At 34.8% G+C, this 16,344-nt stretch overlaps 1 protein-coding gene across 3 annotated transcripts in view; it reads left to right on the top strand.

Moving 5' to 3' along the window:
• Positions 1 to 16,344, top strand: part of Kcnh7 (potassium channel, voltage gated eag related subfamily H, member 7) — a 463,174-nt gene that overhangs the window by 376,143 nt on the left and 70,687 nt on the right. For all 3 annotated transcript variants that reach the window (XM_013027877.1, XM_013027869.1, XM_013027883.1), the window contains one exon: positions 15,842 to 16,267. In XM_013027877.1, coding sequence (XP_012883331.1) covers positions 15,842 to 16,267 — 426 coding nt within the window. The remainder of the gene's footprint in view (positions 1 to 15,841; positions 16,268 to 16,344) is intronic.

Raw genomic sequence — 16,344 nt, 5'->3', positions numbered from 1 at the left:
AGATATGAGACCCTTGTCTGTTGTATGAATAGTGAAAATCTTCTCCCAATCCGTGGGCTTTACGTTTCTATTATGGACAGGGATATCAAATATTTCTTCATGTGTCTATTGGCCATTCTTTTTTTAAATTTAATTTTATTGTAAAGGTGATGTACAGAGGGGTTACAGTTAGATATTAAGGTCATGAGTACATTTCTTGTGGAAATTTTACTCCCTCACTCATTTTTCTTCCATTTTCCTTCCCACACACTTCCTCCCAAGTTGTACTGCTAAGCAAAATGAACCCCAAGATATGGAAACAAGGTTTTTCTTTCTTACTTGTTGTTTTAATGTAATATGTGATTTCTTTTTCCTTTTTTTTACCCCTATGGCATAACCCTTGTTATTGTATTTGATCTTGGCATCCTCTGTATACATTTATCTGAATTAGGGAAGGGAAGGGGAACATCAAAATGAGGAGACAAAGGATAAAGGGTGAACCAAATGCAGTGGTGATACTCACAATACAATATGTTGCAAAGGAACTATTGGCCCTTCTTACTTTAAAGACTTCTCTTTAAGTCTTTATCCCATGTAGTAATTGAGTTGTGGTTTTTTTTGAGGATTTTACTTATGGGGTTTAATTATTGAGCTGTAAGTATAGTTTAGATATGAGGCCCTTGTCTGTTGCAAAGCTAGTAAACTCATTCTGTGGGTTTTCTTTGCCATGTAATCCCATTTATCCAATCTTCTTGATTTTTTGAGATTATGGATCTTTACTTAGCAAATTTTGACCTAGGACTAGGAACCCTAGTGTTTCCCCTATCCCATTCTGTAATATTTTCATTGTATCTGGCGTCAGTGTTCTGCATGTATATAGCCAATTCTGATAGCACCATTTGTTGAAGATGCTGTCTTTCTTCCATCTGAGAATTTTGGCTCCCTTATCAAATATTAGGTGGTTTTAGGTCTATGAGTTCATTTCTGGGTCTCTGTTCCACCCATTGGTCCTCAGGCCTATTCATGTGCCAGTACCAAACGTTTTTTTTAAATTACTACAGCTTTGTAAGAGAGTTTGAAGTTTGATATTGATATTCCTCCAGTACTGTTATTCCTGCTAAGGATTGTTTTTGATCTTTGGGGTCTTCTATTATTCCATATGAATTTTTGGATTGCTCCCTGCATATCATTGCAGATTGTTGTTGGGATTTTGAGGGGTACTGAATTGAATTTGTAGATACTTTTGGCCAGTATTGCCATTTTCAAGATGTTAGTCCTCTAATCTACAAACATGGGAGATTTTTTCCATTTCCTTAAATTTACTTTAATTTTTCAGGTTTTCAAAGTTTTCATCGTAGAAGTCCTTCCCATCTGTCATTAATTCCTAGGTGTTTGTTTTGTTTTTGAGGCTAATACAAAGAGAGTTGATTTCCTGATTTCAGTCTCACTCTTCTCATTGTTGGCATACAGAAAAGTGACTGTGGCTTAATTTTATGCCCTGCTACTTTTTCAAACTTTTGGGTTAGCACAAGTAACTAGGAAATCTTGTACTATATTGAAGAGGAGTGGAGGGAGTGGACATCCTTGTCTCATTCCTGATTTTAAAGGAAATAGTTTTAGTAGTGATCATTCTCTTACAATTTAATTGGAGAGTTTGAGATATATGGGAGTAAGTTCTCCTCTGAAGGCCTTCAGAAATTGGTTCTTAATCCATCTGGTCCTGAGCTTTTCTTGCTAAGATTTAAATGCTCTTGGTGTAGTTTGAGGTATATCGATAGGCTGTAAGAATTCTTCCATTTCTTCCAGATTCTCCAATTTGTTAACATAAAGATTTGCAGAGTATCTCCTTATATTGTTCTGAATCTTATTTCCTTCTTTCATGATATTTTCATCTTCAACTCTAATTTTATTTGAGTGTGTTCTCTTCTTTTTTAATCAGGTTTGCTTAGAGTCTGTCAATTCTATTAATTTTTTCAAAGAAATATTTGTTTGGTTGATTCTATGTTTTTTAGTCTAATTTATTTATTTATTTTGCTTTAATGTGTAAATGTTTTATTTCCAGTTTTTAAAAAATTTTATTGTAAAGGTAATGTACAGTGGAGTTTGAGTTACATAAATAAAGTAATGAATGCATTTCTTTTTGAACAGTATTACCCCCCACTCAGTTTCTCCCACTTTGCTTCCAAACTCTGCCCTCCACCAAGATGTAGAGTTTATTTCCAACATAATGTCTCATGACTATCATTGTTGCATTGGTTCACCCTTTGTCACACACTGATTCTGTGATTTTCCTTCAGTTTCCCAAATCAGATAAACATATAAAAGACACTGGACACAGGAATCAAAAACAATGTCAACAGGGAATGCATCAAATTAGGAACAAACAGAAGGAAAAAGAAATAACTGCAAATGGTGCACTAAAAAATCTTTTATCCATATTTTGGAGTTCATTTTGATAAGTATGTGCATATGGTCATATGCACATAGGTATTGAGACATTGTGATCCTTTGCTAGTACTATCCTAGAAATATTCTAGTTATTACAAATGAGGGAAACCACACAGCCTGTGTTTCTTTGAGTCTAGATTACTTCCCTTAATATAATTTTTCCAAGTCCTTTCATTTCCCTACAAATGAGGCAATGTTATTCCTTTTCTGATTTAATTGTAATTATTTTTTCCATCTGATTTAATTGTGATTATTTGTTTCCATCTACTGGTTTGGACTTTGGCTTGTTCCTGTCTTTCAGGGTACTCAAGGTGCATCATTAAAATGTTGATTTGAGATTTTTCCAATTTGTTGATGTGTACACTCAGAGCTATAAATTTTCCTCTGAGTACTGTCTTGGATGTGTCTCAGAGGAGCTGATATTTTGTGTGTTCATTTTTTTAAATCCACAAATGTTTCAAATTCCATTATGATCACTTTGAAGACCCACTGGTCATTCAACAATGTGTTGTTCATTCTCCATGAGCGAGAGGATTTTTGTGATGGCTTTCAGTGTTGAACTCTAAATTTATTCCATTATGGTCTGACAGGATGCAGGGAATGATTTCAATTTTTCTGAGTTTGTACCAGTTTGCTTTGTGATCTAAAATATGATCTATTTTGAAAAATGTTCCATGAGCTGCTTAGCAGAATGTATATTATGATGCTGCTGGGTGAAATATTCTGTAGATGTCTGTTAAGTCTAGTTGGTCAGTGCAGTTATTTTGGTCTGAGGTTTCTCTGTTGAGTTTTTGCTGGGACAATCTGTCCAGAGGTGAAAATTATGTGTAGAAGTCACCAATAACCAATGTGTTTGAATGTATGTGTGATTGTAGGTTAAGTAATATTTGATGAAATTGGGCACTGCAGCATTTGGTGTATAAATATTTAGAATTGTTATATCCTCCTGTAGTAGATTTATTAGTATGCAATATCCTTTTTTGTCTCTCCTCGCTAATTATAATTTGAAGCCTATTTTATCTGATATTAGTATTGCTACTCTGGACTATTTTGGGGGGCCATATTCTTAAAAGATTTTGTTCCAGTCTTTCACTTTCTTTTTTTTTTGAGGGGGAATGGGGTGTTCAGCCATGTGGCTTGAACTCTGGGCCTGGGCGCTGTCCCTCAGCTCTTCAGCTCAAGCCTAGCACTCTACCACTTGAGCCACAGCACCACTTCCAGCTTTTTTTTCTGCTTATGTGGTGCTGAGGAATCGAACCCAGGGCCTCATGCATGCAAGGCAAGTGCTCTACCACTGAGCCACCTTCCCAGCCCCAGTCATTCACTTTCAGAATATGTTTATTTTTGTTTTTAAGTTGTGTCTCTTAAAGACAGAAGATGGATGGGTCTTGCTTTCTGATCCAACAAGTCAATCTATGTCATTTAATTGTAGAATTAAGTCCACTAATATTGAAAATTAGATCTGAGAAGTGTTTGGTAATTCCTGACATCAGCTTTTTTAGAGTCTGTGCCTTATCTTTGCTTACTATATTTTTATCTGGTTCTTTAGTAAGGGGCCTTTTCTCTCCCACTATTGTGTTCTTATTGGTTTTCTATATGTAGGTCATCTTTAAGTATGTTCTGTAGTGCTGTTTTTGTGGAGAAAAATTGTTTTAATTTTTCCTATTTATGCAGTTTTTACTTGCCCCTCAGTTATGAAGGAGAGTTTTTCTGGGTACACTATTCTTGGTTTATAGATGTTTGCCTTTAAGATGTGACATACAGCATTCCAGGATCTCTTCGATTTCATGGACTTAGCTGAGAAATCTAGTTATTCTGACTGATTTTGCTTCATAAGTGATTAATATTTTCTCTCTGACAGTTTTAAGGATCCTTTCCTTGATCTCTGTTGATCCCATATGGTGGGATGCTCTTTTCTGGTCTGGTTTTTTTTGGAGTTCAAAAGACTATTTGTATCTGTGTGGGCTTATCATTTTGGATGTTCAGAAAGTTCTCTGATAGAATTCTGTTTAATATGTATCCTAACCCTTTACTTGCTATTCTTCTCCTTCCTGAATACCTATCAGTCTTAAATTAGCTCTTCTGATTGAAGCCTGAAGTTCTTGCAAGCTCATTTTTTTCTCTTTTTCATTATCAAGGAGATATACAGAAGGGTTATAGTTACATAAGTAAAGTAACAAGTACATTTCATGTAAAACTTGTTACCCCTTCCCTTATGTTTCTCCTACTTTCCCTCTCTCCAACACCCAACACCACAAGTTGTACAAAATATCACTGTTGTATTGGCTCCCTCCTTGTCCTTTGTCTCACCATTCTATTGTTCTCCTTCTCTTCCCTAATCCAGATAAACGTATATACAATACCAGGGTACCAAAATCAAATACCATAGGGGGAAGAGCAAACAAAAGAAACAAGAAATCACATAGTACACTAAAAACAACAACAAAGATAAACCTCTTGTGCCCATGTCTTGGAGTTCATTTTGCTTAGCATCATCTTATATGGTAATATGTACACAAGCTCATTTCTTCTTTCTTGGATTTGTTCTTTATAATTGTGTCATCTTTCTGTATAATAAGTAAGCTATCCTTGATTCCTGAGACTCTGTCTTCTATGTCATCTATTCTGCTGTCAAGACTTTATACTTTGTTTTTCATTTCTCTTTTTCTATTTAATCATTTTTGATGGTTTCTATCTCTTTATTGAAGCTTTCCTTAGGTCTTGTGTGGACTTCCTTACTTCCTTGATTTATCTGTCTCTCTCACATTCTTTAGCGGGTATCCTTTTCCTTCTCTTGGAATTCATTTAGCTTCCTGTTTGTTAACTCCATGAGTTTCTCTAATAATCTTGGATAATCTGACTATTCTCATGAATTGATGTGTGAAGGCTTCTATATCTTCATTAAACATATTTATCAGCAGTGTTTTTCAAGCATATTGAGATCTATCTTCTAGATTATTCATTGTCTGCTGTATAGTCTGGTTATTTCCTGTGGGAGTTGAGTTTGACTTGTCATTGTATGTGTTTCTATGTTTTGTTCTGCTTTTTTGAAAACAAAACAACAAACAAACATCTCTTAGGTTGCTCCTTCATAATCTGTGCCTAAAAATCAACAACAATGACAACAACAACAAAAACATACAGTCTTACTCACACATCTATGTGCTCTGTGTTCTTTTCCTCAAATTCTATTTGTTCCTAAGTTATATTAATTTTCAAATAAAGATAAAGGAGACAGAGAAAAGAATGAAGAAAGAGGAAGCATGGAAACAAGCATAAATTAGAAGAACTTTGGTGTCAGATTCAAGGCCTGACCACAATCCACTCAGCAGTCTGATATCTGAGCAGTGAGGCCAAAGTGCAGGTAGACTTCTATCTTACCACAGACATCCCTGGAAGTGAAGAAGATTAAGTATTTGAAAGAAAAGAATCTATACTAGAAATTTACAAATACTTATAATAATTGATAAAAAAAATATGTGCTTAAGATGTTATACAAACTACTTCTCATATTTTGAGTCAAATATATCTTTAAAAAAATAGCTGTTTTCACATTAACATATAGAACACACCAAAGGCTAAACATGACACTTAGTGAAAGTTAAATCTAAGTGATTCTGTTGTTCACATAATCATGCAAATATTCACACACAATCCAATGTACATACGCCCAAATGTCTGTTTTAATCTATTAGAAAATTGTATCTTGAAAGGCTACAATAATTTTATTGCCTAATTTTAGCATTTTATTTAAGTATAAAAAGCTCCTTTGTGTCAGTTCTGATTGATTCTGTGATTATTTTCCATCTTTTAATTTGAATATCTGGGTAGTCATCAGTTGGAATGCTTGTTTCCATGATAATTACTCAGGTTTGGCTCTGCTTCTCAAGTCAGACACTGCAAAGCCGGGGGAGTTTAAATCTTTCCTAATGCTATATAATCTATCTGATTCAGTTTGTTACTGAGTACTCTTCCTGATAGATAAAAATACAGCTAGCCTATTAGTTAAGTGCAAGTCCCAAGTAAAAGATAAATAACAGACAAACAGGCCCTACCAACACCTCAGCATGGTGTTTAAGAGCTGCCAAAAGTACTGTATAATCTCTTGGAAGGCTTAATCGTTCCCTATTGCACTTTTCAAAGGAGAAGGGTAGTTATTAATCCTGCTGTTCACACAAAATTTTAACCGTAGATCTTCATTGAATAAATAGTGTTGTTTCACATAAGATTTTGGTTTTATATAACAACTATCAGAGGTTAGACAAATATCAATGTGCTAACAAGAGGAAAATTGTATTTGGTAAAGAAAATCATATTTTAGTCTGTATAAACTGTACATTTAATTGGTAGTTTGAGAAAAGAGAAAAGAGAAATATCTTTCTGGAAACCACAGAATTTCCATTTTTATGCAGTGAGGGTTTATATCCTTTTTTCCTTTCTCTCTAAAAAAGAAATTCTTGTAATAGTTCAATTAATTTTGTTTTATCTTTCAAAGTATGTTATTTCTCAAATGTCTGGAAATAGTTGGCTCTCTTAAGGAAATACAGTACACTGCGTAGCAAATTTGTTTTTTTCCACTTATTCACCTCTTAGAATTATATTCACACTTATAAAACAAATATTTACTCACCTAATATTTCATTTTTGAAAACAGTGGTTCCAAATCACTTTAATGATGGATTTCAGGTTACTTTTTACTTAAAGTTTATACATTTATATCCAACTATACAATTATACCCAACTAATCTTGTTTTGTTGTGTTTTAATTTTGTTCTTCAGAAAGGCTCTCTTAACATTGCCAAAAAGACATAATTTAATGTTATAAGGTATTTTTTGTTTAACCTGAAAATAAAATAATTAAAACAATGTTTTTAAAAATCTAGATAGGGCTGGGAAGGTGGCTCAGTGGTAGAGCACTTGCCTTGCATGCCTGAGGCCCTGGGTTCGATTCCTCAGCACCACATAAGCAGAAAATGCTGGAAGTGGCACTGTGGCTCAAGTGGTAGAGCGCTGGCCTTGAGCTGAAAAGCTGAGGGACAGCGCCCAGGCCCAGAGTTCAGGCCCCACGACCAGACCCCCCCCAAAAAATCTAGATAAATAGTTCCCCCTCCTTTTTCTGTTTTGATGCTAGTCTTTGGGTTTGAGCTCAGGTCTTGGGCACTGTCTTTGATCTTTTGTGCTCAAAGTTAGTTCACTACCACTTGAGCTACAGCTACACCTCTGGCTTTCTTTCTCTCTTTCTTTCTTTTTTTCTTTCTTTCTTTCTCTCTCTTTCTCTCTTTCTTTCTTTCTCTCTCTCTTCCTTTCTTCCTTCTTTTATTTCTTTCTTTCTCTCTCTCTCTCTTTCTTTCTTTCTTTCTGTTTTGGTGGTAAATTGGACATAAGAAGAGTCTCATAGACTGTCCTGCTTGGGCTGGCTTTGAACTTTGATTCTTAGATCTCAGCCTGAGGAGTAGCTATGATTATAGGAATGATCAACAGGTGCCCAACCTTGCTTTTCATTTTTAAGCAAAAACAAACAAACAACAAAAAAGAACAGAAGGAAATTTTGATAAGAGACCAATTCCGTTTTGGAAAGAAAGCTTAAAAAAGTATAATCTAAATATCTATAAAAATGAGAATAAATATCATAAATATCAAATGTACTTCTGTGAGAAAAGTGCAAATGCGTAATTCTTAGATATTCAATTCAAAAAGTATCCTAAAAGTTAGAAGTATTACAATGAGAGACTTAACCTGATGAAACTCTGAAATGTAGTTATGTATTACTCTAATATGATGTAATGTAGCTAACGAATCTTACAGAAAAGACCATCTCCATTAACATTTCCAACTGTGTCCTTTTTTTTCCCCATTACTTGGGAATGAATTCACAGCCTTGCACATGCTAGAAAAACACTCTACCTCTGGACACAGGCCAAATACCTATTTATTTATTTATTGTGCCAATCATGGAACTTCAGTTCAGGGCCTAGGCAATGTCTCTGAGCTTTTTTTCTCAAGACTATTGCTCTGTCATTGAGCAACCACTCCACTTCTGGCTTTTTGGTGCTTAACTTGAAATAAGAGTCTCATGGGCTTTCCTGTCTGAGCTGGCTTCAAATTGTAATCCTCAGCACCCTGTTGAATAGCTAGGATTAGGCATGAGCCACTGCTACCTGACTAATTTTCTTTTATTATGTTTTAATTTTGTTATTGAGAAAGGCTCTCTTAACACTGCTTTGCCCATTTGGCTTCCCACTGAAGCCTCTTTTGCCTCTACATTTTGAGTAGATAGCAATTGCAGGTGTGAGTTCAACCTGCCCACTACCAGATATCTTCTGAAAGACAATTTGTCCCAGCCAACAATTTGATGGAAATTTAAGAACAAAGAGTTCAAGACTGGTAAAAGTAAATATTGGGCACAATCTATGTTTGTAAAAGCAGATATACACAATATGAACTAAATTTTGCTGTGTAAACAGAAGTGCATATCTGCTTAATATGAAATTGAGTAGGTCTATGGGCACAACTCAAATGGCAAAGTAATTTTCTAAGTAGCATGAGACACTGTGTTCCATCCCAAACATGGGGAGGAACAGAAACAATGGTAAGAAACGAACCTTCATGATGTTAGGAAACATGAGTTTGTTTTTGTTTTGTCAATCAAGAAATGTAATTCTCAAATATATTAGACAATTATGTGTGAAGGGGTATTATCTAGCTTTGCCTCAACTTAATTTCTAATCTGTAAAGTAATTAAAAATAAAAATTTCTCTAGCAAGTCCTCAAATTTGGATTCTGTTTAATGTAACAAATAGGTAAAACTTACTATTACCATATCCAACCAATGTTCAATTTTTCAGATTGGTTTATAAATATTTTTATAATAGTTAACTTATCTGAATTAAAATGAAAAACCCAGTACTCTACATAAAAATGAAAGCCTTTTATATGAATGTAAACATGTCGCATTTTATCACTCTATTTTGCAAAAGTTATATGATGTTCTACTATATCGCTTTATTGGCAGGTAGTCTGGGCAAGGACGAAAAAGTTGAGATGCAGAAAGATGAAAGAATTCGCAGAAAAAATCATATATGGAATTTAAATTTAGGTCTTCATATTTATGAAGTGTGATTGAAGCTTCAGAGCTTTATACAATCATGGCTGAGCCTAATAAGACTAGTTACTATTAGACCCATAAAGAAAATTGCTTCTCAAGTCTTGTTTCTTTTTTTCTTTTTTTTGGGTCCAGTTGTGGGGCCTGAACTCTGGGCCTGGGCACTGTCCCTCAGCTCTTCAGCTAAAGGCTAGTGCTCTACCACTTGAGCCACAGCACCACTTCCCGCTTTTTTCTTTTTGCTTATGTGGTGCTGAGGGATCAAACCCAGGGCCTCATTCATGCAAGGCAAGCACTCTACCACTGAGCTACCTTCCCAGCCCAAGTCTTCTTTCTTGTATCATAAGAAGCATTTATTTCTCAACTATCTCCTGTCTTCTCTATCTCTGCTGTGTTGATGTCTAGTATAACTTTTTCTATAATTCTGAGCTCCTGGTGTCAATGAAATGAGGGAGAAAATAGGGGAAGGAATAATTCTGATTGAGAAAAGATTTCTAAATATTTCACTCTGTAGTGAAATAATTTTGAGGCTCAAAAAATATTTAATTGAGATAGCTCTAGTCTCTTTTATTTATTTCTTTTAATTGCCAGGCTCATCTGTCCACAAGCAAACATGACAACTTAACCTCCCCACCTAGTAACAATCAATAAATCTCAAACTGACATCCACAGAAGGGAATACTCTTAAAAAGTAATGGGGTTTCTTTGAAACCCTAAAATATTCCTCTCAGTGAAAAATAATTTTCTGAATCATTAAAGTAATTATTTATAACAGTGTACTGTCACCCACATAATTTTAATACCTGAGATTAATTACTTTTGGATTTATAAGTAAATGTATATAATGTTAAACATCTTCTGTAGATAGGAATTATTTAAATTATTTGACCAGAAAAATCACATGATGATTGAGTGGTCATATATCGTAGGCATAGACAAGCTGAAGTCAAAAGAACCTGTACTTTCAGTAAATGGTGCTGGCAAAATTGGTTAACTACATGTAGAAAACTAAAGCTAGATCCTTATATATCACCCTGCACCAAAATCAACTCCAAATGGATCAAAGACCTTGAAGTCAAAGCAGACACCCTGAAAACATTACAGGATGGAATAGGAGAAACCCTAGGTCTCCTTGGCTCAGGCCGAAATTTTTTGAATCGAGACCCAGAAACACAACAAATCAAAGAAAGGTTGGACAAATGGGACTGCATAAAGTTGCAGAGCTTCTGCAGGGCAAATAACATAGCTAGCAAGATCAATAGAAAGCCCACGGATTGGGAAAAGATCTTTACTAGCCATGCAACGGACAAGGGTCTCATATCTAAAATATACTTGGAACTCAAAAAATTAAACCCCCCAACAACAAATCCTCAAAGAAACAACTGCCCAATAAATAAGTGGGCGAAAGACTTAAAGAGAAACTTCTCTGAAGAAGAAAGAAGGATGGCCAATAGACACATGAAGAAATGTTCAACATCCCTAGCCATAAAAGAAATGCAAATCAAAACAACATTGAGATATCACCTCACCCCAGATAGAACGGCAAAAATCAAGAACTCTAATAACAACAGATGCTGGAGGGGATGTGGACAGAAGGGAACCTTACTGCATTGTTGGTGGAAATGTAAACTAGTCCAACCACTTTGGAAAGCAGTATGGAGGTTCCTCAAAAGACTTCACATAGAACTCCCCTACGACCCAGCAATCCCACTTTTGGGCATTTAACCAAATGCTTACAAACAAGACCACACTAAAGCTACCAGCACAACTATGTTTATTGCAGCATTATTTACCATAGCTAAGATATGGAACCAACCCAGATGCCCCTCAGTAGATGAATGGATCAAGAAAATGTGGTATATATACACAATGGAATTCTATGTCTCCATCAGAAAGAATGACATTGCCCCATTTGTTAGGAAATGGAAAAACTTGGAAAAAATTATATTAAGTGAAGTAAGCCAAGCCCAAAGAAACATAGGTCCCATGGTTTCCCTTATTTGCAATATCTAGTATATGTATGAGTCAAGCGGAAAAGGTCAGATAATGTGATGTCAGGAAAATGAACCCTTAGATATGTATATTAATGTTTTTTCTTTCATGCATGTGTTTCTAACGAATTTATAAGATTATCTCTTTGTTGTTTTGTATGTCCCTCCCCCACAGTATAACCCCTGCTTTCAATATATTTGATGTCAGTATAACTTGTGGAGGAGATGGGGAAAAACCAGTTGTTCAAGGATACAGGTGGACCTGATGCAACAATGAGAAGTACTAGTTGTCATGTCCAAAACAAATTTTACAACGTCGGTGGGGGGGGGAAGGGGGGAAGGGGGAAGGTGAAGGATGGGGATGGGGGGGAGGGGGGAGGCTGGGAAGTGATGTGAAGGGTAAACAAAGGAGGAGGCTGCAATGCTTGGTAAGAAATGTACGCATTATCCTGCCCATGCAATTGTAACCCCTCTGTACAGTATTTTCACAAATAAAATAAAAAAAATGAAAAAAAAAGAACCTGTACTATAACATTTGGAACCATACTAATTACTAGCTGACCACTGTACATTACAAACTGCAATAGTCCTGTATACTGGAATATAACAAATACATTACCTATCTAAACTTATCTACACAGATAATTTGAGTAGGTAACCACTTGATGTAGAATTCAGTAATACGCTCAAGCTAAAGTTAACTTCAGGTAAACAAAACCTCATAGAGTTACCAAGTAATGCCATTTAAATTGGTTTTTCTAAGCCTAGTAGGAGCAGAGTTTGTCTTAAGGATTAAGTTAGATTATGCTAACATACCAATTAAATCTTTGAAGTTGGTAATACTATTTTGACAATATGCTTTTTTAAAAAGGCATTGAGCTTAGAAATGAAAAATGTATTTACCTATTATATTAAATCATACAAAGAATTAGGTTCAATGGGTCTTGATGCAGAGAATTTTCAAATGGTGAATCAATGAACAATTATAGCTTAAGTTCATTGGTTTAGTCAAATATCTTACAATTATTACATTTTCATTTTCATCATTATATTCATATCTTATAGCTGTCTTAATAAAATACCAATAAGTGCATATCTTAAAAATAATTAAAATTTATTTTCTCACCATTTGGGTATCTAGTAGTCCAGAATCAAACTGCTGGTAAGATTGGCATCTTCTAGAACTTCTGGTGGAAAAATGTATCTAGTTTTCTTTTTGATTCTAATGGCTACTGGCAATGTAACCTATCTTAGCTCAAAACTGTACCCTCCTCATTGTCATATGATATTTTTCTTGTGTGTCTTTATGTGTGTATCCAAATCTCTCTTTCTCTTCTTCTAAGGACATTAATTCAAACCTTTATGGCTGCATCTAAAGTTGATTATATCAACCAAGGTATTAAAAAGTTGTATTTGTAATCACTAGGGACATACCATTTAACCCATAATAGTCATATTATGAAGTATAAGTAAACAGAATTTCAAGTTTATTTTATTTTTGAACATTACAAATAAATCTAAACAAAGTTGGTTCCAAAATAATTGTAGTCCTCTTTAAAAGAGAACTAAGTGTGAGAAATTTTGACCTAAGTCTCAGAGACTGAGGTCCTGATCATGAAACATTAGATTTGGACAGTCTGGCTCCACCGGTATCCCCTGCCACTTTTCCACTACATTTTATCCTCGGTAAATTTGCTTACAACTCTTCAACACATAAATTACTATATTGGGCTTCTTTAACTTTATTGATTATATTCTCCTCCTTGTACAATGTTCTTCCTTTTCTGACGTCTTTATTCCCAAAGAGCATGAACTTCTAATCTGGCCCCGTCTTCCAGAAAGATTTCCTAACCCTCCAATCAGCACCAGAGCCAGCCATTGAATGAAGCTAACCTCAACATTCTCCTGCAATCTGCCTCCCAACAGACCATAAATTCCACACTGTCAGCAACAGTCTTCTCTATTTTGGAAATTCCAGCTCTTGGCACAGTAGGCATCTAAATGTTAAATGCAAAGAGGTTCAGCTACACTTTACTATTCAAAAGAGGTTCTGATATGACACTTGCATTATTACTTTTACTTGTAACACACAGCATTCACATTTCCCATGTGAGAGGTTTGTTTCAGAAGCATGACACTTGAGTATAAAAAAATCACTTTTTTTAAATGACCCTTGTATTGTTCTCTTTGCATAACCACATATCCCTTCCATGAGATAAATTTGTAAATTTAGAGATTTACAAAGACATAAGTAGCTCAAAAATCTTACTCTTGTTTTGCTAGAGTAATTTGTTTACACAAATAACTCTAAAGGGGAAATTGCCTGGAATCATAGAAAAAGGTATGTATTTTTTTAGATGATTTTTGAAAGCCAAAATGAGGTTTGGGGTTTTACTTCTCACAAACTGAATAACACCTAAGTTTTGAAGAAAGGGACATTACATGAAATAATGATACTTTCATAGATATTGCCATCTTATAGACAAAAATGTCATGCACTGGTTTGTTAAACTCATCACAGTGGTGCAATTTATCAAATGATAGATAAGCCAAATATTTGTCATATTGGGGTTTTGGAAGTTATGTTCTAACATATTTATATATCTTGGAATCTTACAATTTTTAATATTTCCTAATGATAAAATTGTTTTTTCACACGTATTTTTTCCTAAAACTTAGTTCTTCATTTTTCCTAATGGTTTGTTTACTCTGAAAATTTGTTGGTTTGGATTTATTCTGGGTCCACTAAATTACCAGTTTCGTTATTAGCTGTTATCTGAAAGAATTTTGCATACTTCAGATGAATTCCTATGTTTTAGTTAAGTGCTACATGACATATCATCTGGCACAAGATTTTCAGTCCTTTCACAATAGAAATGGTACCTTCCTAAATGGGGAAACGAGACATGTGATATGACAATAAAGATAAGCTTTAAAATTGTAAACTTTCCTAGGTAGTACACTGGTACAGTCAAGATAAAAGTAATATGGATAGAATTACCAAAATTACACAGAATAGTCTCTCTAATGGGAGATTACCTGAACTCTGTGCTGCAATGCCAATACTGATATATTTGCTGTTTAGAAGCATCTAGTTTAAGGTATGAGTAGTGCAAGATTATATCTCACATTTCTCTCTAAAAGGACTTTCTTTACTGCCCATAGTATGTAGAAAGTCATTTGACTTTCATGTTTTGAAATTTGGTATAACATCACAAAAGCATGGATTTTTTTCCTTACTAGGGATACAATTAAATTTGTCTTGCATTTTCATATAAACCAAAGCTCTAAAAGTTGAATTAATATATTTTAAGTAATGGCTTATTAGGTACAATGAATTTGAAGAGTTTACAAACTGTTTTGTGGCTACAAATCTTGTTTCAACACTTCCAAATAAATATTCTAAATGTGTCTTGCAGAATTTTCCTCTCACGATTCTACTTCTCACAGAAACATTTGAAGGAAAGTATATTTGTCCAGAGGGAAAAGTGAAAAGAGAAATTACATTGCCCAAGAAGCATTTTACTCATAAAAATGGCTTATAGAATTTTAACCCTTTGTACAACTCCTTAATAATACCAATTTTAAAAGTATGTTTGTCCAGAATATACTGTCATCATATAGGAAAGATGTGTTTACTCTAATCACATTTTCTATTTTCCTGTAATGTTAAAAGTAAATTCCAATGGAAAAATTCTGCTTGAGAATTAAAAACTTGAACTTAATTTGTGAAGATTTAGCTATTAAATTTGAGTAAATGGATATGATCATGAAATAAAATAGATGTCTTTCCATAATAGTCAATCCTGTCTTAGATTTGAGAACTCAATAACCAAGCAGTTACTTGTATATAAATGCTGAAATGTTGGTGTTACACGTTTCTTTACTTCCTTCCTTCCTTCCTTCCTTCCTTCCTTCTTTCCTCCCTTCCTTCCTCCCTTCCTCCCTTCTTTCCTCCTTTCCTCCCTCCCTCCTCTCTCCTCTCTTTCTCTCTCTCTCTCTCTCTCTCTCTCTCTCTCTCTCTCTCTCTCTCCTTCTTCTTCTCTCTTTTTTTTGGTCAGTCCTTGGGCTTGAACTCAGGGCCTGGCTTCTGTCCCTGAGCTTTTGTGTGCAAATTTAGTGCTCTACCAACTTAATCCTCCGCTTTACTTCCAGTTTTCTGGTGCTTAATTGGAGATAAGAGTCTCACAGACTTTCTCCATGATCGTATTATAGACATGAGACACCAGCACCTGATACTATTTTCTAAAAACAATTCACAGATTGACAGACTAATTAATGACATTGGTAATTCATATATGCTTTTCTTTTCTACACTCAGGTTCTTTCTCTGGGAGCAGATGTCCTGCCAGAATACAAACTGCAGACACCACGCATCAACAAGTTTACAATATTGCATTACAGCCCCTTCAAGGCAGTCTGGGATTGGCTTATTCTGCTCTTGGTCATATACACTGCTATATTCACTCCCTACTCTGCAGCCTTTCTCCTCAATGACAGAGAAGAACAGAAAAGACGAGAATGTGGCTACTCTTGTAGCCCCTTGAATGTAGTAGACTTGATTGTGGATATTATGTTTATCATAGATATTCTAATAAACTTCAGAACAACATATGTAAATCAGAATGAAGAAGTGGTAAGTGATCCTGCCAAAATAGCAATACACTACTTCAAAGGCTGGTTCCTGATTGACATGGTTGCAGCCATTCCTTTTGACTTGCTGATTTTTGGATCAGGTTCTGATGAGGTAAGAGTTGCTTATCTTATTTTCTGATTGATTACAGTTTTATTTATTTATTTATTTAAATGCCTATCAATAATAAT

This window comes from Dipodomys ordii, unplaced genomic scaffold (assembly GCF_000151885.1).
Source record: "Dipodomys ordii isolate 6190 unplaced genomic scaffold, Dord_2.0 Scaffold5, whole genome shotgun sequence".
Taxonomy (NCBI): Eukaryota; Metazoa; Chordata; class Mammalia; order Rodentia; family Heteromyidae; genus Dipodomys; species Dipodomys ordii.
This window is presented reverse-complemented; position numbering and strand designations above follow the sequence as displayed.